General features: G+C 46.1%; 2 protein-coding genes across 4 annotated transcripts in view; one reads left to right on the plus strand and one right to left on the minus strand.

Annotated features, from left to right (window-relative positions):
* Positions 1-3,985: 3,985 nt before the first annotated feature.
* Positions 3,986-4,911, plus strand: LOC120743148 (myosin light chain 1, cardiac muscle-like). The gene has a single exon (XM_040046719.1). It carries the CDS (start codon positions 4,031-4,033, stop codon positions 4,622-4,624), a length of 594 nt encoding a protein of 197 aa, XP_039902653.1. The 5' UTR covers positions 3,986-4,030; the 3' UTR covers positions 4,625-4,911.
* Positions 4,912-6,166: 1,255 nt separating this feature from the next.
* The window catches only part of LOC120743145 (regulator of G-protein signaling 3-like), a 31,169-nt gene continuing 11,437 nt past the window's right edge, over positions 6,167-25,898 (minus strand). For all 3 annotated transcript variants that reach the window (XM_040046715.1, XM_040046714.1, XM_040046713.1), the window contains exons 12-27: positions 22,197-22,278; positions 22,007-22,112; positions 21,813-21,909; positions 20,948-21,199; positions 20,227-20,266; positions 19,886-20,136; positions 19,064-19,147; positions 15,814-15,925; positions 12,932-13,098; positions 12,277-12,784; positions 11,903-12,126; positions 8,555-8,595; positions 8,380-8,478; positions 8,073-8,134; positions 6,997-7,163; positions 6,167-6,782 (exon numbers count right to left, since the gene is read on the minus strand). In XM_040046715.1, coding sequence (XP_039902649.1) covers positions 6,570-6,782; positions 6,997-7,163; positions 8,073-8,134; positions 8,380-8,478; positions 8,555-8,595; positions 11,903-12,126; positions 12,277-12,784; positions 12,932-13,098; positions 15,814-15,925; positions 19,064-19,147; positions 19,886-20,136; positions 20,227-20,266; positions 20,948-21,199; positions 21,813-21,909; positions 22,007-22,112; positions 22,197-22,278 — 2,505 coding nt within the window. In that variant the 3' untranslated portion in view covers positions 6,167-6,569. The remainder of the gene's footprint in view (positions 6,783-6,996; positions 7,164-8,072; positions 8,135-8,379; positions 8,479-8,554; positions 8,596-11,902; positions 12,127-12,276; positions 12,785-12,931; positions 13,099-15,813; positions 15,926-19,063; positions 19,148-19,885; positions 20,137-20,226; positions 20,267-20,947; positions 21,200-21,812; positions 21,910-22,006; positions 22,113-22,196; positions 22,279-25,898) is intronic.

The following is a 25,898-nucleotide window of genomic DNA, read 5'->3' on the forward strand; positions in this document are numbered from 1 at the left end:
GTTAATGAACGGTGTGAGTGCGAATGGTTGTCGGTCTCTGTGTGTTAGCCTGTCCAGACCGGACCTGTCCAGGATATCCCCCAGCTCCTCCCGGGCCCCCCTCTCGTCCGATGGTAGCTGGGACAGACTCCAGCGAGCGTTTCTGAGAGCTCGAAGCAAAGCTATTAAATCTGTGGATCCTGCAGCTTATAGGAAGGAAGAACCCGTCACAGGGGATCAGAGAAGCGAAGAGGCTGAAACTGAACACTCACTTCATGTGTAGCAAGGATCCACAGTGTCTGTGGCAGGGCTTTCAACACATCGCTGACTACAAACCCCCTCCCCTGATGATGAGCCGGGACAACAGCTCTCTACCAGATGAGCTGAACAACTTCTTTCTACGGTTTGAGGTTACAACACCACCCAGGCACAAACAGTTCCACTGCCACCGGGCGGGGCTCTCCAGCTGTCAACAGCTGGAGAGAAAGGCCAGGGTCAACCCACGCAAGGCAGCAGGGCCAGAAAACATTTGTGGGCACGTTTTATAGAACTGCGCAGAGCAAAGAAAGCAAAGAAATATGTTTTTGCAGACATTCTTCACACATCACTCGGGCAGGCCAGTTTGCCTCTAGAGCGCCATCATAACTCCCAAAGAAAACAAACCCAGCCTGCTTACATGACTTTAGGCCCATGGCCATCACACCAGTTGTGAGTAAAAGTTTTGAGAGGCTGATTTTGAAGCACACCAAGAACAGTCTGTGGGTAACCTGGATCCCCTACAGTTTTCAATTTCAACCGATCCACAGAGGATCCCATTTCCACGACACTCCACTTCACGCTGTCACGCCTGGAGACGAAGAACACCTATGTCCGAGTCCTTTTCATCGACTTGAGCTGAGCTTTTAACACAATCATCCCATAGCAGAGTGTGGAAAAGCTGATGTTTCTAGGCGTGGACACTGCAACCTGCAACTGGCTTCCTGAAAAGCAGATAGTGAAGGTGGGCAACCGCACATCAAAAACACCTCAGTGAGCTCCTGTGAAGATCAAAAGAGGATACCAGTACAAAATCCATCCATCCATTCAACTGAGTTTACTTCACTTCAATTCAAAACTTCCCAGGAAAAAAACCTGTGGCAGAGGATCAGGAAGGGGTGGCCATTTCCAGTCTCACTTTTATCTGAGACTGGAAATTAGAAGCAGGAAATTAGCAGCCCCAACCTGTCCATGGTATCGCTGTCACCCTATGGCAGCTGGGATAAGCCCCAGTCCCACAGAAACCCTGAACTGGATAAGAGGAAGAGAAGGGATGGATGGAAGTTAGCGGCCATCCAGGTCTTTATGTCTTTAAGACATTCCTGCAGTTTAACTCATTGGTGTGTGTTATCTGGCTTCATGGACAGATAGAGCTGGGTGTCATCTGCATAGCAGTGTAAATGTATTCTATGTCTTCTAATGATACTGCCTAAGGGAAGCATGTATAATGTAAACAGAATTGGTCCTAGCACTGAACCCTGTGGAACTCCATAATTAACCTCAGTGTGTGAAGAGGACTCTCCATTTACATGCACAAACTGGAGTCTATTAGATAGATATGATACAAACCACTGCAGCACAGTACCTGTAATACCTACAGCATGTTCTAATCGCTCTAATAAAAATCCATGTGTCGCGTCTTTGAGGATTTGTTCCTGTCTCTAAAGGAACAGATTTTCAGATACTGTTTATCTGTTAGAAATTTTGTTTTTCTTTTATGTAGAAAACGATTGCTCAAGAGCACTTCAAAAAATACAGGAAGTCTGGCAAAATATAAAGAAATGAGTTTAAGGTTAAGCCTTTTGCCCAGTACTTAGTACACAGTATCAGCAGTATAACTGACTCCTGTTAGAAGGCGATACAATCACTGATCTCAAAGTTCAGAAAGGGTTAAAAGTGAGGCTCCACCCCCACATGTCCTGCTCCCCGAGTCTCAGCTCGTCTCTTCCCGTAGCCGGGCTAAGAACACGGACCCACATCGCTGCATGTGTTCACCTTTTCTTAAAGCTGGAAACCATCAACTATCATCTGATGAAGATTTAACTGTTATCATTTAGAAGGTTGAAGGAGTCCACTCTCATCTCCACAAACTTTTCATTTGCAATTCACGACTTTTCCATTGTTTTGATTTTGGTGGGTATGAAAATTTGAGAACTTCAGGATGTTTCATAAAATGTGTGAAACATCAGGAAAAATCAGCTTCAGAGGTTTTTTCTCTACTGAACTAAAATGAGGATGCGTGTATGTCTGAGAGGCGTCCACATAAGGAGACAGTGAGAGGTGTGTAATTCTCTGTTTTGCCATCAGGTGTCACTGTGATGTCACTGTCCTCAGTCTGTCATTGCTCAGCAGGTCGCTACCATGGTAACCGACGCAGCCACCTGATGCTGCTGTTTTGTCCACAGCATCGTCCCTGCTGCAACGACAGACAGATGCAAGAGCAAGCTTAAGGTGAGAACAAGAAAAGAAGATGAGTGGAGGAGAGGTGAAGGTCCTGTCTGAGCATCACCTCAGCAGGCTGCACCTTACTGAAACGGGACCTGCAGAGTACAGCCAATCAAAGTAATCAAAGTACTTTTACTTTTCTGAGAGTTTGCGTTTGAGAGCTGCAGCTAACATTTAGGGCTGGTTTTTGATTATCAATTCATCGATTAAAATCGATTCTGGCTTGGATAACATGATACCGATTCATTAAAATCCTGAATTGATTTTTTAATATTAATTTATTTTGCCCAAAAAGCCAGAATCTCAGGTTAAACCTCACAAAATTTCAACAACCACCAAACAGCTAAAACAGATGCAAATGTGACTTTCATCACCGATCACGTAGGAGATAACGAACACAAATAAACTGAACTGAAAGGGCCGCAGATAAAAACGGAGGGGAGGTGGTGTTACAGCCTGTGTTTAACCTGATGTAGAGAACTGGTTCCTCCTCAGTGTCTGTCTAGGTGGCGCTCTCACGTGGTGATGGCGCTCACTCAGTATTGCAGCACTCCCTGCTCCTGTTATGAAGCACAGTGATGTTTGTGTAGCTGATTCACCTGAAATTATACCTGTCACAGGTCATCCTGCTAGACCTCAGTGCAGCGTTCGATACTGTCAACCATAAAATCTTATTAGAGCGATTAGAGCAGCTGCAGGTATCACAGGTACTGCGCACTGAGGTTAATGATGGAGGTAAGTTGAACAGGCACAGTCGTCTTATACAAGATTTGAAATGTAAAAAAACAAACAAAACATTTTCAGAAATATTTGTGTCTGTTTTCTTGTTTTGTACTTGAACACTAAAGTGGCTCCAATGAGACGACAGCAGCGGCTCTCAGCTCGTTCATGTTTGATGCCCCTGATTTAGGCAGCATCATTAGAAGACATAGCATACATTTACACTGCTATGCAGATGACACCCAGCTCTATCTGTCCATGAAGCCAGATAACACACACCAATGAGTTAAACTGCAGGAATGTCTTAAAGACATAAAGACCTGGATGGCCGCTAACTTTCTGCTTCTTAATTCAGATCAAACTGAGGTTATTGTACTCGTCCCTGAAAATCTTAGAAATATGGTATCTAACCAGATTCTTACTCTGGATGGCATTACCTTGTCCTCCAGTAACACTGTGAGGAACCTCGGAGTCATTTTTGACCAGGACATGTCCTTCAACGCACATATTAAACACATATGTTAGACTGCTTTCTTCCATTTGCAGTTAATCCAAGGCAGACAGAGAGAGCAGATTTCTCCTAGAGTATGTGAAGGAGGAGGCGGTTTTCACTGATGGAAACCTGAGGAGAGGTCAGAGGCTCCGGTTCAGACCGGCTCTGCTGCTTCTGGAAGCTTCTTATCTGCAGCCTCTTATCTCCTCTCAGTGTTTCCATTCCAGGTTTCTTCCATCTTTGGTCGCCTCCTCTCTCCTCCCTGCCATTTGCTCCTGCCTCGCTCAGCCCACCGCTGGCTCCTATAAAACACCAGACAGTCACTTTCCATCTCCACTGCCAGTGCTCTGCAGCAACATGCCGCCAAAGAAAGTGGAACCGAAAAAGACAGAGGTGAAGAAGGTGGAGGCAAAGAAGGAGGAGCCTCCTCCTCCAGCAAAGCCCGCGGAGCCGGAGCCAAAACCCCCCGAGGTGGACCTGAAGAGCATCGTGGTGGAGTTCACCCCCGACCAGATCGAGGAGTTCAAAGACGCCTTCGCTCTGTTCGACGAGACGCCAGCCGGCGAGATGAAGATCACCTACGCTCAGTGCGGCGATGTTATGCGGGCGCTGGGACACAACCCCACCAACGAGGAAGTGCTGAAACTGCTGGGGAGGCCGAAGGCGGAGGAGCTGAACGTCAAGCTGCTGGACTTTGACAGCTTCCTGCCCATGCAGCAGCATGTGGCCCGCTCCAAAGAGCAGGGCAACTTTGAGGACTTTGTGGAGGGGCTGAGGGTCTTTGACAAGGAGGGAAACGGCACGGTGATGGGGGCGGAGCTCCGCCACGTCCTCGCCACGCTGGGAGAGAGGATGACTGAGGACGAGGTGGATCGTCTGATGGCGGGACAGGAGGACGCCAATGGGCACATCAACTACACCGAGTTTGTCAAACACATTCTGGCCGGGTAGAAACAGACAGCGACTTTGCTTCCTCTTCTTCTGTGGTGGACGGAGCGTCTGATGTATGCGAGTTTGTCGTCTCTAATAAAACGTCTTCTCAGTGTGTCTCTGTTTGATGTGATCAGCAGAGTAAGAATCAATGTGAATAAATGAATCGATGGAGGATCATCAATAAATGAATAAATCACTGCCTGCATTCATTTCTCCATGTCCTGCATTAATGTGTTTATTGAGTCATCAGTGTTATTACGATTCACTTTGCTCCTCCAAAATAAAACTTGCTCAGGCCTCCTCTTTATGGTGCTCTGCGTCTAATTATTGGGAATGATGAAAACACAAACTTGATGGGCGTGTCCACACAGGTGCTTCAACAGAAACGCCAATGATTGTGTTCCTGTTGCAGCTGGATGTGAGCCTCTCATCGCCTCCTCAGAGCTCCTCTCTCAGTGAGCAGCGAGGAAGGATGCCACCAACACCTGGACGGGGAGGTACCCAACCACGCACACACAGAAACACCCTCATTAAGACAAACAAACACAAAAATGGGCATTTAAAATATTTCACGAAAAAACAAAAAAGGAAATCAAACAAAGGGAAGAAATGAAGACGTAAAACTACAAGTAACCGACTCAAAGGTTTGTTCACGAGGTGTAGTTACGATGATCTGTGTCGGTGTATCATGACAAAGGTTCTGGCCTCCCCACACTGGCCTCCAATTGAATTTAGGATCCATTTTAAATGCTTTTACTGGTTTTTAAAACCTGAAATGGTCCAGCGCCTGTATATTAGCCCCACGTCCCCCTCAGTCGCTCAGCTGAGCAGCTGTTGCTCTCAGTCAATAAATCGTGGCTGAAACTTAGAGACGAGCGTCCTCTACTGTGGCCCTGAAGCTTTGGGGTGATCTTCCTCTTCAGATCAGGCCTTTTTATTGGCTGGCCTTTGACTCAGTGTGTAACTAACACTGTTATTTTACTGTTATGTATTTACTGTACTTTTTATATTTCTGCTGTACAGCCATGTGCTGTTTTTAAAGTGCTATATACATGAATTATGGTTTGGCATGTTTGCTGCATCTCTTTCAGACTCTTTGCATCCATTAAAGGTGGAGTTCACGTTTGTAAAGACACCACCTTCATTTCATTTCCTGTGGACTGTGAGGGCTCATTTAGAAGATTCAACACCTCGACTGGTGGAATTATCTTCAGTACTCTCATCACTCATTACAAAACAGTGATTTCAAACACCTCTGACAGCCAGATACCAGCAGGTGCTGCTCCACCTGCACACACCTGGTCTCCATCACTGAGAACCTGAACCATAGGAAGCACCAGCTGAAGTCTGTGCTCTGTTATCACGACTTAAAGACTAAATCGAGGTCATTCGGTCTGTTTTACTAGATTTTCAGGTTATTATTGAATCAGTTAAAACTGTTCAGTGTGATAATCAAACAGCAGCAGGTGAATCCTTCACTCAACCTGCTTCACCTGTGCAGCCTGCCGCTGTCAGACTTCCTGCTGGATGGAGGTGAGTCACAGAAGAGGAAACAGGAGGTCTGACACCTGATGTGACATCAGTCAGCTTTAATCAGAGATACATCAGTTAGCCGTTAGCTAAAAACATGAATCAGAGTCTGCTCTGGAATCAACGACATGCAGCCGAGGCTGAAAGTCCTGCCGATGTTTAACCTGTGAGCAAGGCTTCACCTGGGTCACGAGAAGGCATAAAGGATAACACCTAACAGTCTAAAGATGGCATCTCATTTCAGGTTCAAGGTCAGAGGCCATGTTTTTCTCACACAGACGGGTTAAATGTTTCTAGATAAACAAAGATCAGCAAAAAAAGAAGATTAGCGTAAGAATCAAGTTGTTTAATGTGAAAAGGGTAAATGTCCCAAAACACTCAATACTACATCTCCCAGAATGCTACTGAGAGATTTGTTCAGCCAGTCAGAAGCTCAGATCAACCCCTCGTCTCTGGTTGGTCGGATCCGCTGCTCTGTGTTGTGACTGGCCAGCTGGGTGTAGAGGCGGGACTTGAGGAATCGTGGGTAACTGTCCGTCTCCATCAGGTTGAAAATCTGCTCCTGCGCCAGTTGGAAGGAGGCGGAGCTAACGCCAAGGCCCAGGCTCTGATTGGTTGCCTCTCTGATGGCCGAGTCCACATTGACCTTGAAAAAAAGCAGCTGTGTCAAATGAGCAGGTGGACCAACATGTTTGATTACAAGTCTTTACTTCAATACAACAATCAATAAAGTAAACAACCCGATGGTTTCAGGTATGAATTTAATCGAGCCTCTGGACTGTAACGACATCATCGTTCATCACCATATTAGGAAAAAAAACACACATCATCCGGCCAATCAGAGCTCAGACACATGGTACCTGTCTCGATGCAGTCGTAGAAATAAAGTGGTCGTAGATTTTTGCAGCTCTGGCAGCCATCTTGTTGGAGGGGCGTGTCTTTTTAAACCTCTCCACAGCCAACCAGAAGTCCAGGTTCTCTTCGCTGAACTCTGACCTCAGGAAGTGACGGAACACCGTCAGACCATCTGACCAATTAGAAAAGAGAAGCACGCCATTAATCTGGTGCCAAAAGGTTGATTCTGTCCATCTGGACGTTTCAATGGGAGAAATGTTTCATCATCATCATCAGGGGATGTCTTCAGTCTCAGCTGACTGCAGGTCTCAACCTTATAAACAGGACATTTGCAAGACCAAAGCTAGGAAGATCATGATGGACCATCCCAACAAAGGACTCTTCTCACTGTTGAGGTCTGGGAAGCGCTTCCGCTCCCTTAAGGCCAAAACAGAGAGAATGAGGAGGAGCTTCTTCCCCCAGGCTATTCGGCCCTGAACCAGGTGTAGGACTGGACTCTCCCACACATCACATCACCACACGCACTCTGGTTTTTCTTCATGCACACTTCTATAATTTATAATCTCTTTCTGCTATTTGCACATTTTTACTGTAAATTTCTAAGTTAAATCTGTAAATTTTGTAATAACCTGTAAATTGTAAATACTGTAAAACCACTGTCATCTAATGGTCGGGCATTGCACAGCTACAAGCATTTCACCTCATGTCATACTGTGTATGGTTGTGTGTGTGACAAATACAAATTTGACATTTGCACAATGACTGAAAAAAGCAGCACTGAATGACCAATGGGCTGGGAGGTCAGCTTGTGATCATTAATATGCAAAGTGTCATGACTATTGATCAGAGACCACTGATCAATCACTGATCAGTGGTCTCTGATCAATAGTTGTTGGTTAGTCACTTGATGAGCGATGAAACGTTTCTCCCACTGAAACGTCCAGGTGAACACAATCAACCTCAATCTACTTACCTGGATGATTGAGCATGCATCAAGACATTAATCTAGTGGAGAGGCGTTTCTCATGCTGGCTCCTCCCCTTATTGGTTAAATTGGTTAAACACAAACAGGAAGTCTTACACTGATTGGACAGCAGGGACTCCAGACTCTCCGCCCACCCCAGCACCTCCTTTGCAGACGGTCTGGAAAACAAAACAAACGCATCTCAGGAAAACCTGCATTTCCTCTAACATCCACCAGAGGCTCTGAAGTCGAGCTTCATTCAGACTGTGATGTCACCTCCACACCACTGCTGTTAGGGCAGAAACACCGACATGCTTGGCCGTGATCACCTGGAGATTTTACTCTGATTAGTTATGACCTGTGATAATCTGCTGCCTTTCCTGACCTGCAGGTGAGTCTAGTTCAGGTTCAGGTCCGATGCTACCTGTTATTTTTCAGCGCTTTCTCCAAACTGCTTCCATGGACACCAGCGCCATTTTTCCACATTCGCAGAAACGCCAGGCGGCTCCAAACATCAGCTGCTCTGAGGAGACAACGAGGACCAATCAGAGCGAGAGGAAACAACACCAGACAAAACAACAGTGTGTTTGTTTACGTACAGAGTTTTCTTCTTCAGCTGTCGGTTTCTGGGTTCTCCAGCCTGAAAAACAAACAAAAACACTTTGTTAGAACCGAAGAACCTGAGCTGTACCGGTCTCTAACCCCAGGATCTTCCTCTGCACGTGTTCAAACCACTCCCACAGTAAATCTCCCTTTTACACTCGTCATTAACCTGGGCCTCAACCAATCAGCTTGTAGATTGTCTTATTGACGATTTGCACGTCTGATTTGACACCAGGGCCCTGTTCCAGGAAGCCGGTTTAGTGGAAAAACTGAGTAAGTATACCCTGAGTTAACGAAAACTCTGGGTTTTCGGTTTCACAAAGCGAGTTCAGATGAAGCCTCAGTGAGTCACCATGATGACACACTCCGTGAAGCTAACCTGCCCCCTAGCAGGTTTACTACAACTAACCCTGACTGTCTCCGCCCCTTTGTCGGAAACCTGACAGTAGGAAGTGTCGGACATGGCGTGCCCCTGCCTTGAAGAGCCAGTAGATGTTGAAGCCCAAATTCTCCGCAGAGCTCTCCGCCGGGAGAGAGTGATTAGAGCGCGTTTGGACATTTTATCATTTCCTGATGATTTTCTGTGCGAACGTTACCGTTTCTCAGCACAATCTATAAGTTATTTGGATAACATCCTCAGGCCATATATTACGCATGTGACACATTGCGGACATGCTCTCAGTTCATTACATATTATTTGTATTGCACTTCGGTTTTTTGCAAACGGGAGCTTTCTGTATAATATTGGTGACGCTGAGCACGTTTCCAAGGCTACCGTCTGTCGGGCAGTCAGGAATGTTACAGTTGCACTGAAACGTCTCCTGTACTCGTCTGTGGTGTTCCCCGGTCACAGACCCACAAGATTTATCAAAGAGGGATTCCACAAAATTGCAGGTATCAGGATGACCAAAACTTAATTCATGATGTGGTGATACTTGGACTACTACTTAAATTTCACATTTATTTTCAGGGTTCCCAGGCGTGATTGGCTGTATAGATGGCACTCACATTCCAATCATTGCTCCTTCAGTAAATGAAGGAGACTATGTGAACAGGAAGTCTTTCCACAGCATTAATGTACAGGTACATAGTTCCCTGTAGCATTTCAAACTAACAGATTATTTCATTATAGTAATGGATGCTAATTTGTGTTCTCTGCACTGTGAAGATCATATGTGATGCTGCCAACATTATCACAAATGTGGAAGCCAAGTGGCCAGGCTCTGTCCATGACTCACAAATATTCCGTGAATGTACACTGAGCACAAAATTTGGACATGGTGACTTTAAAATATATAAAGACCAATTGCTTCAGGGACATTTGAACTGAAGTGTATCCTTCTGTCTTAGGAGAGTTCACTGGCTACTTGCTTGGTGATAGGGGGTATCCATGTTTACCCTATTTGCTTACCCCTTACCCTGACCCTGAACCGGGCCCACAGCAGCGATATAATCTGGCTAATTGCAGGACAAGAGCCAGAACTGAAATGAATGCTTAAGGCCCGGTTCCAGTGCCTGCAAAGACTCAGGGTCACCCCAGAAAGGGCATGTGACATTATTGTGGCCATGTGTGATTCTTCACAACATTGCCACAATTAGAGGAGAACACTGTCCTTCTGAACCAAACATCAGCAGTGATCAGCATGAACATCCTGACCCTCCCACGGACATACAAGATGGAAGAGCAGTCAGAGACACCATATGTCACAATCATTTCTTTTGACCCATCACCTCAACATGTTGAAAGAAGAATAAACAGATTTTTGGATCAACTGGCTTTATTGGTCGCCTGTGTTTCCTGTACACAAAGTATTAAAAGATGTAAACCTCATAAAGTGTCTCTGTTGCTTCCTCCTCTGTAACAGCTGTCAATGTTTCTTCATTATTTTCCTGTAGTAAAGAAATAAACAACATTGCTGTTCTACTGTAAACTCATATAATCTGTGGAGTATTACTCACAACTGCATGTTGGTCTGGCTCAACAGGAGGCTGCACCAGATGCAGTACACCACCACCATCAACTGATAGAATATGAGGTTTATACAGGTCACTTATAACTTACAAGGGACCAAATGGCAATTAACAAACATACCAATCACCTTACACTTCATTGTCATATTGCTCTCAAAGACAACCAAGACTGAGGGAAGGCAAAATCAGTAGGAAAATAACTTCACTACAAAATAATCCATTATGGTAAAGAGTTTATCAAATGAATGAGTAGCACTGCAAAGGTGACTGTGAAGACAGGATGTATGCACATCATGTCTTATTTTGAATTTACCCCCTATGTAGGCACTTGTGTCTTGCGGGGTTATTGACTCAGAGGATGTCCCCGCAGAGATGCCTTCAGCCACAGGGCGCCCACTGTTTTGGCTGAGGGCCAACTCCTCAGCCTCTGTGAGTGGTGGTGGTGGAGGACCCCCACCTGTTTTTCGGGCCTCCGCTTTTTTTCTGTTGGCTATAACGGGTCACATTTGAGCATACAGAGTAAGCAAATATGTACTTGTAATGTGCTCAGATAATTTCAATAAGTGCTTACAGAAAGAAAATTAATGTAGCCTCTAACTGCAATTGATTTACATCGGACAAACAGACCAAGCAGTATGGCTCATAATACAATTACACCTCACCTGTTTGGACTATATTTTTATATTTCATTTTTACTTGCTGCCAGAAACGTTTGGGGCCTGTTGGGTTGCACCTGCGCTCACATCACGTCACAAAATAAAATGTATGAAATAAAAAATAAAATATAATAAATAACGTGTTAAATGGGTGGAAATCCCTAGATCAATGTTTAAATTAACACTCATGCATTGACTCTGTCGGCTATGTTTTGCCATGCATGCTCCCTTTCTTTTGCAGCTGTGGCTGTGTTACTTTTTTTCTGCAAAATTTGCATGTTATCTGCATATGCTGCCATCAGAATTTCGGCCTCAAGCGCTGTAAAATACATTGACCGCGCCTTCTTTCCCTCCGTCTCCATGGTGACTCGCTTAATCTGCGCTCCACTGATCAGGGCTTTATGTATCCTCGTGCGCGCGCTTAACTTGGGGTTAAAGCAACTCCGCGTTGATTGAACTACTTGTTATCAGCCTTTCTGAAACCGAATATTCCGAGTTGGACAGTTCGGGGTTACTCAACCCTGAGTATTGTTTTTCACTCTGAGTTTTCTAAACCGGCTTCCTGAAACAGGGCCCAGATGCCATCCTGGTGCAGTCGCCCCGTTTGCCTGGGGCTAACTCTGACATGCAGCACAATGATCAACCTGCTGCTATGCGTTGTGTGGTCACATGACGCTGGTTCGCGGTTCTGTGGTCAAAGCCGGTTCTGGTTCCTACCTTGGTCCCGTTGAGCAGCATCAGCATTTGGTGCAGAGACCCCCCCTCTCCGGTCAGCTGCTTCCTCAGAGTGTGGGGGGAGGGGGGGAGGGAGGCGGGGCTCGAGTTGGGGCTGAGGTCAAAGTTCACAGGACGGGTGAGGCGGTGGATGGTGCTGTCGGACAGGAAGTGGGGCGATCGAGGTTCTTGCAGCAGAGAACCCTCGGAGAGCGAGCGACGTAGGACTGAAACAGGAGAAAATCCATCAAACTGGGAACGTTTCCACCTGCAGCAGCTCTAAACCAGCTTCATCCTGCTTACCTCACATCCTCACGCGGACCCTCCACTCCCCCAACTCAAGACTTTTGACTTTCTTTCAGAGCACTTGAACTCACCTGGTGGTCTGAAGATAAACTTCTCTTCCTCCTCGTCACGGTCACTGTCCTGGTTCATGTTGAAGTGGTGAGGGCTGAGCAGGAAGCCCCGCCCCCTGACACCACCCGCATTCTCTGAAGTCTCTGAGGCACTCTCCCCCTCCCCCTGTTGCCGCTCCTCCACCTCCTCTTCCTCCCGTCTCCTCTTCCTCCTCTCCTCTTCCTCTTCTGCTCCTGCTCTCTCCTTCCAGATAGGACTCCTTAGAGTGGAGGAGGGACGGTGAGGTGAAGGGAGGAGCTGAGCTGAGGAGATGATGTTCCTGGAAGGTGGTGAGGAGGAGTAGGGAGAGAGAAGGGAGACGGGAGCAGGAGGAAGAGTGGAGGAGGAGAAGGGAGCACTGGGGGAGTAAGAAGATGGGGAGGGAGGTCTAAGGGAGTCACAGAGCGAAGAGTAAGGAGATGAAGGACAATAGAGGGGGTCAGACTGCCCGAGAGAGAGGAAGCCAAAGTCTGAGGGGAGGTCTGACAGCTGGGGGGAGGAGGAGGAGGAGGAGGAGAGGACTTAAATTGTGTGGGAAAAGCTTTGAGTATTTCATGTGTTTGGCGACCTCTGCTGGACACATGTGTGAACTGGCCCTCTTCCTGCTTTCTGTGACTACCTGCACAGGTGTTGTACCTGCTGGGTGTGTGTGGTCTCCGTGGTGACGAGCTGCAGCTGGATGTTATCGTGGAGACACAGGCTGACTCGGACCTTCTGCTCGATGCTGAACGCCTCCAGGCTGAAGAGGCGGTGGCGGCTCGGAGCGCTCTGCAGGAAGTACAGGTGGAGCGGCTCCGACAGAGCTGCCACACACACACAGAGAAACGTCAAATCCTGTGCTCTGATTGGCTGCTACACTCTGAGATATGGAAACAGGTAAAGAGCGAGCTGAAAGGGGACCGGGTCAGCAGTGTGAGTGGAAACAACATAGCCATTAACTGCAAACCTGTGACAGTGTGGGAGCACGGCTCTGTGGTGGAAATGAATACACGTGTGTTTCTGTCCACCTTAAAAAAATACTTGCAGCACCTGAGAGCTCATCACAGCACAGAAACAGCTTTAGTGAAGGTTACAAATGATCTTCTTATGGCCTCTGACAGTGGACTCATCTCTGTGCTTGTCCTGCTAGACCTCAGTGCAGCGTTCGATACTGTCGACCATAATATCCTATTACAGCGATTAGAACATGCTGCAGGTATTACAGGTACTGTGCTGCAGTGGTTTGTATCATATCTATCTAATAGACTCCAGTTTGTGCATGTAAATGGAGAGTCCTCTTCACTGAATCATATCTGTTATTAATCTCTCTCTCTTCCACAGCATGTCTTTATCCTGTCTTCCTTCTCTCACCCCAACCGCTTGCAGCAGATGGCCCCGCCCCTCCCTGAGGTTTCTTCCTGTTAAAAGCAGTGTTGGGACTAACGCGTTATTAAGTAACGCGTTACAGTAACTACGTTATTATTGTGGTAACGAGCACGGTAACTAGTTATTATGCCAAAACCGGGAACGCGTTACTCGTTACTGGGATTCAGATAGGCTCGTTATTCGTTACTTCGTGTGGAGGCTATCGCGGAGCTTCCACAGATTCAATAACATTAAGTGGTGGAGGCCAGCAGGTGGATGAGAAAAAGGGGAGGCAAGAGGAGAGACCCGAAGCGGCCGCTGGTCCGAGTGTCAGGTGAACTGAACTTCAGGTAAGAAGTTGTGACCTGCAGTCCATCTGGGTCAGATATGAACCAAGTTTAGGTGGAGTTTATTTTCGTTATGCTGACTTTTTCGTACTGTGTGCTAGCTAGCATGACGGAGTTTCTATACAGCTGGGTGGGTGCTATGATGTTACTGATGTTGAACTTTATTTTGTTCGTAGGTTAATTATTAGAGTTGCCAACCGTCCCGTAAAAAACGGAATCGTCTTGTATTCAGAGAAAATATTACGCGTTTCTTATTGAGGTGAAAAGGAACAGTTTGTCCCTGGAGTTATTCTGTGTCTTTGCTGCACAGCTGCCTCTTCTTCTCTCATCCTCTCTCCCTCCCTCTCCTGTTTCTACTTCAATCATGAAACTGATCAATGATCAGCTGATCGTCTCTCTTGTTTATTTATCGCCCACTTTGCGCTGAAAGAGGAAACCAGCGGATGTCGCGCTAAACAACAGCAGCACGTTTAAGCTTGATCAGCTGTTGTTAGAATTTATTTAATATTAATTTCTAGTATCAGCTGATGTTTGCTGGAGCCACAGCTGTAAAACTGCTGGTCATGATGTCGGTTTGGTTATCTGGTGAGAGGGAAACATGAAGATGAAACCAGGAGATGTCCTTACTGAATCATCAGAGCTGAACAGGTGATGGAGCAACAGGTTTACCTTTTAGGTGACATGGATGAGTCGAGGGGAAGTTATGAACTGTTTCTGAGAGACAAATAACACCAGCATCCTTTTTTTACAGCTGACAGCTGGTAACTGTGCAGGGGCGGATCTAGCAAAGTGTTGCCAGGGGGGCAGGTAGGACATTAACAGGGAGAGGGGGGCACAAAGAAATACTTTTCTTTCTTATTCTCATTTAAAATGTCTCACTTTTAAAAAAATAATTATCTGAGTCTTGCAACAAACGATTGATAGATTGATGCATATATACCATCAGAACAGTGAACATCACTGTCACAACAGCGTTTATTTTCATTCAAAGGCTTTATGATTTTTCCTATAATGGCGGCCGGTCTCTAGACAAAATGCCCGGGACGATTTTTTGTCCCAGTCCAGCCCTGTATGCAGCTCATCTGCAGTCTGGTGTTACCTACATCTTCCTATTCAGAAGGCAGAATTTCCGAGTTCTGAGTACAATCGAAAGCACCACGACTGCAGTTTTTGTGTTGGATGTAAAAAGCAGGCTAGGATAGAATCAGGCGTGGGATTTCTCTCATGGAAATGTGCACATTATTTTTTCCTTTCTATTGGTAGGTGGCACAGTGCACTTGTGGCAAGTAAGCAAGCTAGAAGACTGGCAGTCTGGCTGGGTATCCAGTTACGGAAGCAACACATTAACAAGAGAATTCTGAGTAAAACCAAAGTTACTTTCCCTAGTAACTAGTTACTCTGAAAGTAACGAGTAACTTGAAGTAACTGAGTTACTTTTGATAGAAGTAACTAGTAATGTAACTAAGTTACTAATTTAAAGTAACTTACCCAACACTGGTTAAAAGGGAGTTTTTCCTTCCCACTGTTGCCACAGTGCTTGCTCATGATTGTTGGGTTTTTCTCTGTATGTATTATTGTAGTGTCTACCTTACAATATAAAGCGCCTTCAGGCGACTGTTGTTGTGATTTGGTGCTGTATAAATAAAGTTCAGTTGAACAGGTTATAGTGCTGTGGATACTTTACTTGGTCAATCAGCTGACAACGAACCAGGAAATGAAAATCAAATGTGGATTACAACAATGTGTTCTGACATTAAACAGAAACCTGCCAGCTGCAGGTTACAGAGAAAAACCGATGCTCAGAGATGACAGTGAACGCAGCATTACCCTCTCTGAGCTTCAATGTGTTCAGGAACACCGGACTCTGCAGGACGTTACAGCGTCCAGCTTCATCCTCTCTGGTAAGTAGCAGCAGGTCAGTGTAGATCAACACGGTCACCTGAAACACACACACACCACTGTCAGCACAATAAAATGTGTACTTGTAGTTCTTCTTCTCATCGACCTGTTTCTTCATTTGCACACAACACTGTGACCTTTGACCTAGGGCTGGGCGATATGACCCAAAACTCATATCTCGATATTTTTTTAAAGCCATAAAGTAAGAACAAAAAGAGAGTTCTTAGTCAAAGCTGTTTTATTAACATACAGCACAGATGTACATGAAAAAAACTACTCAAAAATAAATTATGAGCATTTATTAAATAATCATGCTCCATAAATAAAAGAAAACGATGTTGTTTTTGTGCATAACAAAGAGCTCACAATTGTGCAGTCAAAATGTAAACTAAAAGACGCTGAGCATAATAACAAAGATTTCACAGTTCGTGACTGACAGCCTGGAGTTTGAAATCCGCTTCATAACAGTGTCTCTTAACAGGTGCCATTTATGGTCCTTATACACAAACAATACGGTAATATTATGTTGAAGCACAGTACGTATCACTCCGCGAGGCTCCTCAGCAGCCGTAATGCTCCGACAATCCATCGAGCCGCTGCAGCTCCGTAGCAAAGTTGAACTAAAACATTTTTTAACAGATTGCTGAGCGCCGTGCTCCACAGAAAATTGGTTCGCGGTCATCAAGCACAACCAGAATTCATACATAAGGCGTGCTGTCGATTTTTGAGAAAATGAAAGGATTTCAGGCCGTGCATGGCGTTAGCGTGGTTAGCTCGTTAACACGTTGACGCCGTCCAGCCCCACGCACGGGGCGATCCGCAGTAACTCGTTAACGGAGATTTGCCGTGTCCATCTTGTCGCTGCCTGCAGGTGAAGCGATGGGGGAGGAGGGGGAGTTGTGTTCAGTGAAGGAGAGGTGAGGCCGAGTAACGTTGCGTAGAGACAAAAGTGGACGAAAGAGAGGCAAACTTGTGGCTCCACAACTATAACTATAACGTAGCATAGACTATATCGATATAAAGGATATTGTCACATCTTATATCTCGTATAAAAATATATCGATATTTTTAAAAAACTCGATATATCGCCCAGCCCTACTTTGACCCTGAGGTATGTCCTCAGAGTTCACAGACCATCACCGCCGTGTTCATTCTGCTCAGTAACAATGTTTAAATGCTTATAAACCATCTTCCTTTTCCTCATCATCAGGTTGTGTTTATGGACCGCCGGCTTCGCCACGCTCTTCCTGCACTAACACATGTAACTGAGAGTCGGAGGCAGAGCGACGTCTGACCTCCACCTTTACTGAAAGTATGAAACTAAAACACAGCAAATTCCCAGATGTGTGTAAATGGATGGGAGGAGGAAACTGATCCTGGTTCAGCTCTGAGGTCGGTGTGTCCTTCAGGATCAGGTTCAGTCTGCAGAACCAGACGTTTCTCAGAAACATCGATGGGAACACAACGACCAGCACTGCAGTATCAGCCGTAAGGTTAGAATGGCTCCAGAAGCGCAGCCAGTGAGGATCGATAAGTGATATCCATAATGGAATCTTAATCGCTAAATTCTTATCAATTCCCATCAGCAAACCCATCAGTCCTCAGCAAACAGGAGATGTCCTCCATTTGTCTCCTCAGATATCCGAGGACACACAGCCCAGAGAGTTTACCGCTAACAGCTCTTTGGGAAACACCTTGTTGGAGTAAAAATACTATTTTATGTCAAACTGTGTTATCTTTGCATTTTTCATCATTTCAGCTAAAGAAATGGAAACAGGGTGATTGTGTGACAGGCTGTGGGTAACAGGTTTAAACCTTTGGAGACCTGAGGACTGAAACTCCAAGCACGACATCCCAGTGCACCTCAGCCTCAGCCTCCCAAACACAAACTCACCATGTCCACTGTCAAGTCAGCTTTATTTGTATAGCATGTTTAAAGACATCAAGTGTCGGCCAAAGTGCTGAACAGAGGGACAATCTAATCAAATACAAGAAAGAATGAAGATGAATGAGGTAAATTATTTATCTTATATATATATATATATATATATATATATATATATATATATATAAATAAGAGGGAGGGAAGACTGTTGCAGAGTCTCGGAGCGGCGGTGGAGAAAGCATTCATCACCTATGGATTTTAACTGGGAGTGTGGGACCAGTAAAAGCATCTTACTGGAGGAACGCAGAGTTCAAGTGGGTAGGGGTGCAGGCTACTCGATCAATAGTGTGTCAGCCGCCCCAGGACCGCCTCTAAAGGCGTCTGTTTAGTTAGAGTTCCAGGACTGTTGGTGGTACTCAGGGCTGCATACGTGCAGTATATTTACAGGCAGTGTTGGGAAGGTTACTTTTAAAATGTATTCCATTACAGATTACAGATTACATGCCCTAAAATGTATTCTGTAACGTATTCAGAATACTTTGGATTACTTAACATATTATCATGCTGTTTACAACTACGTGAATGTGATTTAGTACTATTACTGAAGGGACTAATACGGGTTCGTGTCGGCTCGTAGCTGAAAACTAGCTTTACTTTGTTGTCTGGATCAACTCTGCTTGCGTTGAAAGGCTGCTCCAACGGAGCTTATTGTTTCAGAGGAAACACGAACACAGCGTACAGTCGAGTCTTAATAGCTTACTTACAGCTGGGCTCATCAGGCGCTCTGTTTGGCTGCAGTGGTTATTATTATATTTACATGCTTCCAGCTCCCGTTTCTGCTCGGTGACAGCTCGTACTTTTCCTTTTTCTCCCTCCTCGCTCACAGACACATAACGGGTATGGCAGTCCATTCTCCCTGCAGCACGGACTACACTGCTCATCAGGCTGCATTCTGCCTATTAGCTTAGCACAACAACAACAAAAAGGCGCTCTCTCACCCAGGAAACACACAGAGGAGAGCTTCACCCTGTAACCATGGCAACCGTAACGCTGCTGCCTGGAACTACAGAACGTAGCTGTCAAACAAACCCAAACAGTCCTGACCCGCCACAACATGAAACAGGGAAGTACCGCCGTGTAATCCATTTATTTCAACAAAGTAACTGTATTCTGAATACCACCTTTTTAAACGGTAACTGTAACGGAATACAGTTACTCATATTTTGTATTTTAAATACGTAACGGCGGCACATGTATTCCGTTACTCCCCAACACTGTTTACAGGGGTGTTACCTTTGCAGGCAGCAGGTCGGCTTGGTGCAGGATCATCTCTTCAGACATCAGCAGCGCTCTGTCTGGACTGCAGAGATCGAGAGGCTGAAACAACAACAACACACATGTAAACAAAAGCAAACCACACAAACACAAACACCGTTTTGCTCCTCTGTAGCTGACGGTTGCCCACTGTCAGTCGCCCTCCTCATTACTGTTATTTACCTTTGTTTATGCAAGTAATCCCCATGGAGACTCAATGTCCCGTTACAGGACAGACCTGTTCTCCTTATTTCAGACCATTTAAATTAAGTTCCCCGGCCCTCTCTGCCACACTTTATTCTGCCTTTCATACTGTCGTCACCGCATCTCCTCCTGTTTCTAAACATTCCTGAATTCAGCTAGGATCAAGTAAGGGGGTCCTGTATGCACGGGAGGACAGGTCCATCTGGGCCATGCTGTGTGAGAGAGGTTTTCTCTTCATCATTGTAGAGTCTCCATAAAGAGATCTGTAATGGCTGTTATAATGAACAAAATAAAAATAAAAAAGGCTGTAACTCTGTTCTGGGTTAGAGCTTAATGGGGCGGATAAAGATCAGAATCAGAAGGGGTTTTATTGCCAAATGTTGAGCAGGTTTACAACATTAGGAAATTGCTGCGGTACTTAGTGCAAACATACTGTCAGACAACACTTAAATAAACATAAAAAAATAAATAAAAGTGCTAAGTAGATAGATAGATAGATGCTCTAAGAGTTTCTGGGTTTGTTCAGGACCCTGGAGCTCTGGGTACTGGATTTGTTTTGGTTCAGTTTAAAGACTCTGGACCTGGATTGGTTCTGACCTGGACGAAAATAGGGAAGATGACGGTTTTGGGCGCCATGGTGACGTAGGTTCCATATCCTGAGCAGGGCACATGTGACTGAACGATGGTGCAGTTCTGGTAGTTGCCATAGTTTCTGGGCGGGGCCGAAGATGTGGAGGAAAGAGGTGGAGGCAGGGTGGAGATTTGCCTGGTAAAAGGTCTCTGTAACGACCCCAAACACGAGTCGTGGAGGACGTTCGGACCTCTGGGGCGAGTCTGGTACAGATGTCCTGGATAACCACAAATGACACGATTAAATAATCATAATATTTACGAGCACTTTGCATATGGATGAATAATATTCAGAGTGGAAGTCGTACCGATCGACCCAGTCCTGTCATGATAAACTGGTTGCAGCAGCTGGAAAGGAAGAGAACATTTATTTGGAAACTGTTGATTTCAGCATCGTTCTGATGGTGCACGAACATCAGCAAACCAAACTACAAAATGATGTGCAGGTAAATATATGAATGCAAACAAAGACATAAAGAGAGCTTTACAGAATAATGATGGTTTCGATGTGGCGTTTACTGAGTCCCAAAGGTCAAAGTGTTTCACCTGAAACTGTCAAACTGACTAAAATATTCTCTTTCAACACAAATATCTGAGTTTAGCGAGACTCTCTAACTGGAATGATGACTGTACAGCGTCATGGTATTTCCCATAAAAACAGCAACTTACTGTATTTACAATGTTTTTCATGAAACGGCAGCTTTTCAGATTACGACTTGTTTTTTCTTCTTCTTTGGGGTTTTTCTTTCTTTGGTGAATCGATTAAACTCACTGCGTGTTCAAACCATCTGACATTTTTAGACATTGTCTTTTTCGTACTTCACACTCAGACCGTATTACGTTGGCCTGTCAGGTTGTCACGGGGCTGTCGGTCCCGGTCACAGATTAAACGGCTGCAGTAAGTCGATGTTCTAAACTTCAGTTCTGATTATTCTGACGTCTCTGCGCCGGACCCTCAGTGCTGGAACCAAACACTGACAAACTGTGTTCTACTCCTTCTGAATACAGGCCCCGCCTCCTGACACTCACCTGCTCTTCTGGGCTGACAGGTGACAGGATGATGTAATTGTCTCCATTTGATGATGTCACACGTGTGCCCTTCAGGGTGGTGGTGTGAGGTGTGTACATCTCCTGGTCTTCCTCCTCTTCCTCCCGGTCCTCCTTTCTATCCCTCCATAGAGAACCTAGAGCTCCCAAACTGGCCCGGACCCCTGACCCCTGACCCCATTTGCGGTCTTGTTTGCTTTGGGTGGGGTTAGACAGCAACTTCCTGCCTGTCGTCTAGGAGACAGAGGAACATTAGCTTAGTGTAAGATCAGTTAATAAGCGCTCATTTGTCTGGCGAGCTGTTGTGAGGTCAATGATACAGAAAAGGAGAAGCACAGTGAAGTAAACATGAGAGCAGACATCAGAGACACAACCTGAAAACACAGAGTTTATATCAACCCACGTTCTTCTGATGTTCAGCTGTGAGCTTAACTAGCATGTAATGTTCAGCACTTGTTTTCTTGGATGGTCAGGTGATGTGTTGCTATGAATTATGGGATGGCATCATCTCCTCTTCTTTTACAAATGATGCTACAGTGTCTCCTTGGCTAAAGGAAGGAATAAAGGAAGCACTGAAGCTCCCACACGGTGTCTTCCAGCCCTCACTGGTGGTTGTGCCAGAGGTTTCTTCCTGTCAGAAGGGAGTTTTTCCTTCCTGTTACCAAGTGCTAGCTTTAGCAGGTCTGACTGTCGGGGTATTATCGTAGGTCTTACGCTATAAACCTCGAGCTGATTTGGTGTTGTATAAGTAAAACTAAAATGAGCTGACTGAGAGCTCCTTTGATTATCTGCAGCTGTGATTATGACCACAGGTGCAGTTCAAATGGTCCTCACGCATGAAACTCACCGCGCTGTGTGTGTGTGGGCGGAGCATAGCGTCACATGCTGACCGGACCTCAGGTAAACTTCTCCACACCACCAACACAATCTGAGACTGACAGCTCCTGAGGAGACGCACCACTGTTAGTATTCACAAAAGGCCAAATGTGCCCTGTGATTTACCTGAACAGGTGGGGTCACTCTCACAGGGGGCAGGGTTACCTGATGGCATGGGCAAGGTCGACGCACTTCCAGGTCTCTACAGGAAGCCCATTGAGCTGCAGGACCGAGTCTCCCTGACGGAGTCCAGATTGATGAGCCGGACCGCCTACGAGCAGTGAGGACAGCCAGGTGTTTATTACCTGTGAGTGAACGGGATGTCGTACAGCGGTCGTGGAATTGTCTTTCTCACCTGGATCTACCGCCTGCACTCTGACCGGGCAGTCAGAGCAGATGGTGAAACCGAATCCATCTTTTCCTCGAGCGATGCTCACCTGCAGGACAGTCAGAACACACCTGAAGTCAGTTTAAAACTCCACCTTCTCAGCGAGGCGTAGCAGGTCTGCTTTCCTGTCACAGAGCCCAGATTAAGTCTGGAGGAACTCCTTTTGTTCTCCACACATCTGAGCAAACTCTGACGATGTTTCACCTGAAGGTGAGACCCTACAGGTGACAACACTTTGGTGCACTGGTCAGTTTAGAGATTTGGGGTCATTTGGAAAAGCCGACCATCGAAGGATTTTTCTCTTTATGAGAGATCAGCAGGGAGCTTTGGTGATGATACGCAGGGTTAGGGTTACTCTCTTCCAGGAGATTTTATTTTCCAATAAAAGCAGTTGAAATCTTACAGCCCGCCTCTTTGAAGGCTGATTTCTTAAAATGACAAGTTTATTCTCAGAGAGCCGCTGAGGAGTCGATTATGGAGCCTTCTGTTGGTTTCAGTATTTTGGATCAAATTATCACCTTGCTGTTCTAAAACGTTTGTTCGGTCGTGTCATGTAAACATAAACTGTGAGGGTAAATGAGCCTGCAGTGAACCTGTTCGTGTGACTCATGTATGCCGTCCTGTGCTGAGTTACCGGCGTGGTCACTCTGTTATTGATGACTCATCACCTTAAAGTTTCTTCTCAGGATGACTGAGAAGCTGTCGTGTAGGACAAAAGGCTGCTGTCAGGTCAGGTTTGTTCCTGCTGTGATGCTCTCAGCCTGCAGGGCGCACCGTGTGTTACTCCACGGCCCTGTTGACCGAGGCCCATTGGGCCATGTTTGGTGGGGGTCTCCAAGTGGTTTCCATGGCTGTGTAAACAGAGACGGCGCAAGGAAAGGTCGCCTCGTCCTGAGAGTTTCCTCGCCACAATAGAAGTTTAATGTCCCCGACTTCAGACTGACAGGCTGATATTAAAACTGCTGCAGGGGAACCAAGAACAGCGTCGGGGTGAAGGTATGCAAACAGCATTTGTCTGCAGGTTCAGTCCTGCTCTCACGATCCTGCTCCTGCGCCATCTTCCTGCCTCTGCAGAGCTTTCAGGCCAAACAGGAAGTGGAATGACCAGGAATAGGAAGCTGAGCGTGCCTTTAACACAGCTTTGCATTTGTCTAAATCAACAATTTCCCCCGGCCTCCTCAGGCTGAGCCAAGTGGGAAAAGGAGATCAGAGGAGGTTAGAGAAGCTGTTTGAACATTTAAATACCAAATAATCATTTCGATTCATGCTCTGAGGCAGTGAAGCGGCCTTTTTAAACGTCCCACTGCTGTGGCGCTCTCGAATCAACAGAAGCGCACGTCAATCTGGTTTGAACTCGTGACAAAGAACCGAGAAACCTTCAAACTGTGAAAGGTGGACCTCAGGAGAGGGATTGTTTTCCGACTTCTAATTGGCTGAGGATGCAGGGCTGGTGCTCAGAGCTGTCCTGAGAAATCTTGGGACCGAGTTAAACCCCAACACGTTGGACCTCCTTTACCTGTCCACTGAAGGATTTGTAAACTGGAGCCAGTCAGACCATTTCTTTAATTACAACTCAGGACCAGGATGAGGACGGTGTCAAAGGTCAACTGTCTCACCTGATCTGTGCGGCTCTGGTTCTCAATGATATTTTCCATATGTGGGCCGAGGACAGGCAAACAGTAAAAGTTTCGGTCGGGGAATCGTCTCTTTGTCTGTTTGTTCACAGTCTTCACTTTTTAGGTGCACGGAAAGCCAGCATTCACAGACCCACCATGACTTTGCACACATCACACAGAACTCCTGTTCCACGTGCACCTGCTCCCAGTCACGGGGGAGCTGCCATGCGCGCCCCTGAACCCTCTGCTCCACCCCTCCCCTGCAGCTGAGTCCCGAACCACACCATCACACTTTGTCTCCAACATTATAGTAACGGCTCTGCTCTGTATTAGCCGACTGACTTATTCTGCTCTCAACGAGCTGAAACTGAACCGAGATAAAACTCTGTTTTGTCTAAGTTATTCTCTGGGGTCAGAGGTCACAAAAATAAAGGAATTGCAGGTAAAGTTAGTAACTAGCACAAAGAATTTGAGTCTGGACTCATCGTTTCAGTTTATACTTTAGTGGTTCTGCTCTGCTTGTTCTCTGATGTCATCTGATGCTTTTGGACCAAACCGTCTGAGGTCCAGCTCTCCATCACTGGTAGCTCCGCCCTCCGCCCTTCTCTAACAGAACGAACTTCCTGTTTCATTCAGTAAGACCCGAAACCAGCACGTGAGACGCTCCGGTTACACAGCACACACACAACACAGGACACTGTGGAGCTTTTCCCAGGAACATGACACACATCCAGGCGTGACATCAAACTGCACAGCCAATCAGGAAAGCAGTTTGCTTTCTGCCATTTTTGTGGCGAACTGAGCTTCCTGCGATTGGCGGTATTGAATACCGATTATCTGTCACACTCTTTTAAACAGACAGAAACAAAGAAAACTGTGCTGACCTGGATCCAAGAACCTGAAACAGCTTTTAGTCTCAGAGCTGCTGTGATGCATGAAACGTCCCAGTCAACATCATCAATAAGCACAGAGGTCAAGACTGATCGATGGAATCAATAATCATAGCTTTAGACCTGAGGCAGGTTCTGTCCGATGCAGACGCGACACAGACGGTGGATGGTGTGCATGGCAGCAGGTCAGAGTTCGAATCCTGTGGATCCACCAAGTGGTCCTCAGCAGAGCTGAACCAAACCAGGATGAAGATCCAGACCAGGTCCGAGTCCAGCGTGCCGATCGAGGTAAACCCGTGTGAGCGCGTAGCAGAGGCTCAGAAGTGAACTGGATGTATGTGTGTGGGAACCAGCACACAGAATAATAGCAGGAAACTCACACACTCAGGCACACAAAAACAGTGGATGTGTCCCTGTGATAACACGCACACACTTCCTGAGCACACACACTCGGGCTGACGTGTGTTTGTGAGGGCTTTGACTCATTAATGTTTTCCCAAGCTCCTGAATCTGAATGCGAGTCCTCTGAAATCTGCCTGAAACACCCACAAACACCTGTAAACACCAGCAAACGTGTACAAACACCTACAAACACCTGAGAGCTGGAGCTCTGGTTGCTCTGCACAGGAACAGAGGACACACTGTGTTGGACCTCATGTTTCGGATGTTTCTGAGGCTGGGGTCAGAGAGCAGCTTGTGACGGTTACAGAAGCAGCTTCACTCCATAATTCATCACACGTGAATGTTTGATGAGCCTCTCAGAAAAACAGTAAAACACGAGGAGCCTGCGAGCAGTCAGAGCAAACAGGACCACGATGCTCAGAATAACCTCCATCAGCATTATTCATCCTCTCTGAGCAGGACACGCTCCATCAGCAGCTGGTTACACTGTAAGTAACGCTTCACCCACCGGTTAGTGAAGTCACATCTGAAGACCCAACAGAGACATGTCGGGTCTTCTTTCAGGAAGTGACCATATTTGGACGAGAGGGCAGAGTGCTTTGTTATCAGCTAATCCTAACTGTACTAGACTGTGGAGAGCATCTTACTGTTAATTAGTATCGAAATCCTTGAATTTCATTCACCAAAACTGAAGCTCCGCCTTCTTGGGGCGCTCAGTACAGTGACAGCAGCCATATTATCGGTCACATGATGTCATTAAA

Source organism: Simochromis diagramma, unplaced genomic scaffold (assembly GCF_900408965.1).
Source record: "Simochromis diagramma unplaced genomic scaffold, fSimDia1.1 OVJJ01000038.1, whole genome shotgun sequence".
Taxonomy (NCBI): Eukaryota; Metazoa; Chordata; class Actinopteri; order Cichliformes; family Cichlidae; genus Simochromis; species Simochromis diagramma.

Bases quoted from the DNA above. Each gene is read 5' to 3' on its own strand.
- LOC120743148 (XM_040046719.1), top strand. From the start codon at position 4,031: ATGCCGCCAAAGAAAGTGGAACCGAAAAAGACAGAGGTGAAGAAGGTG.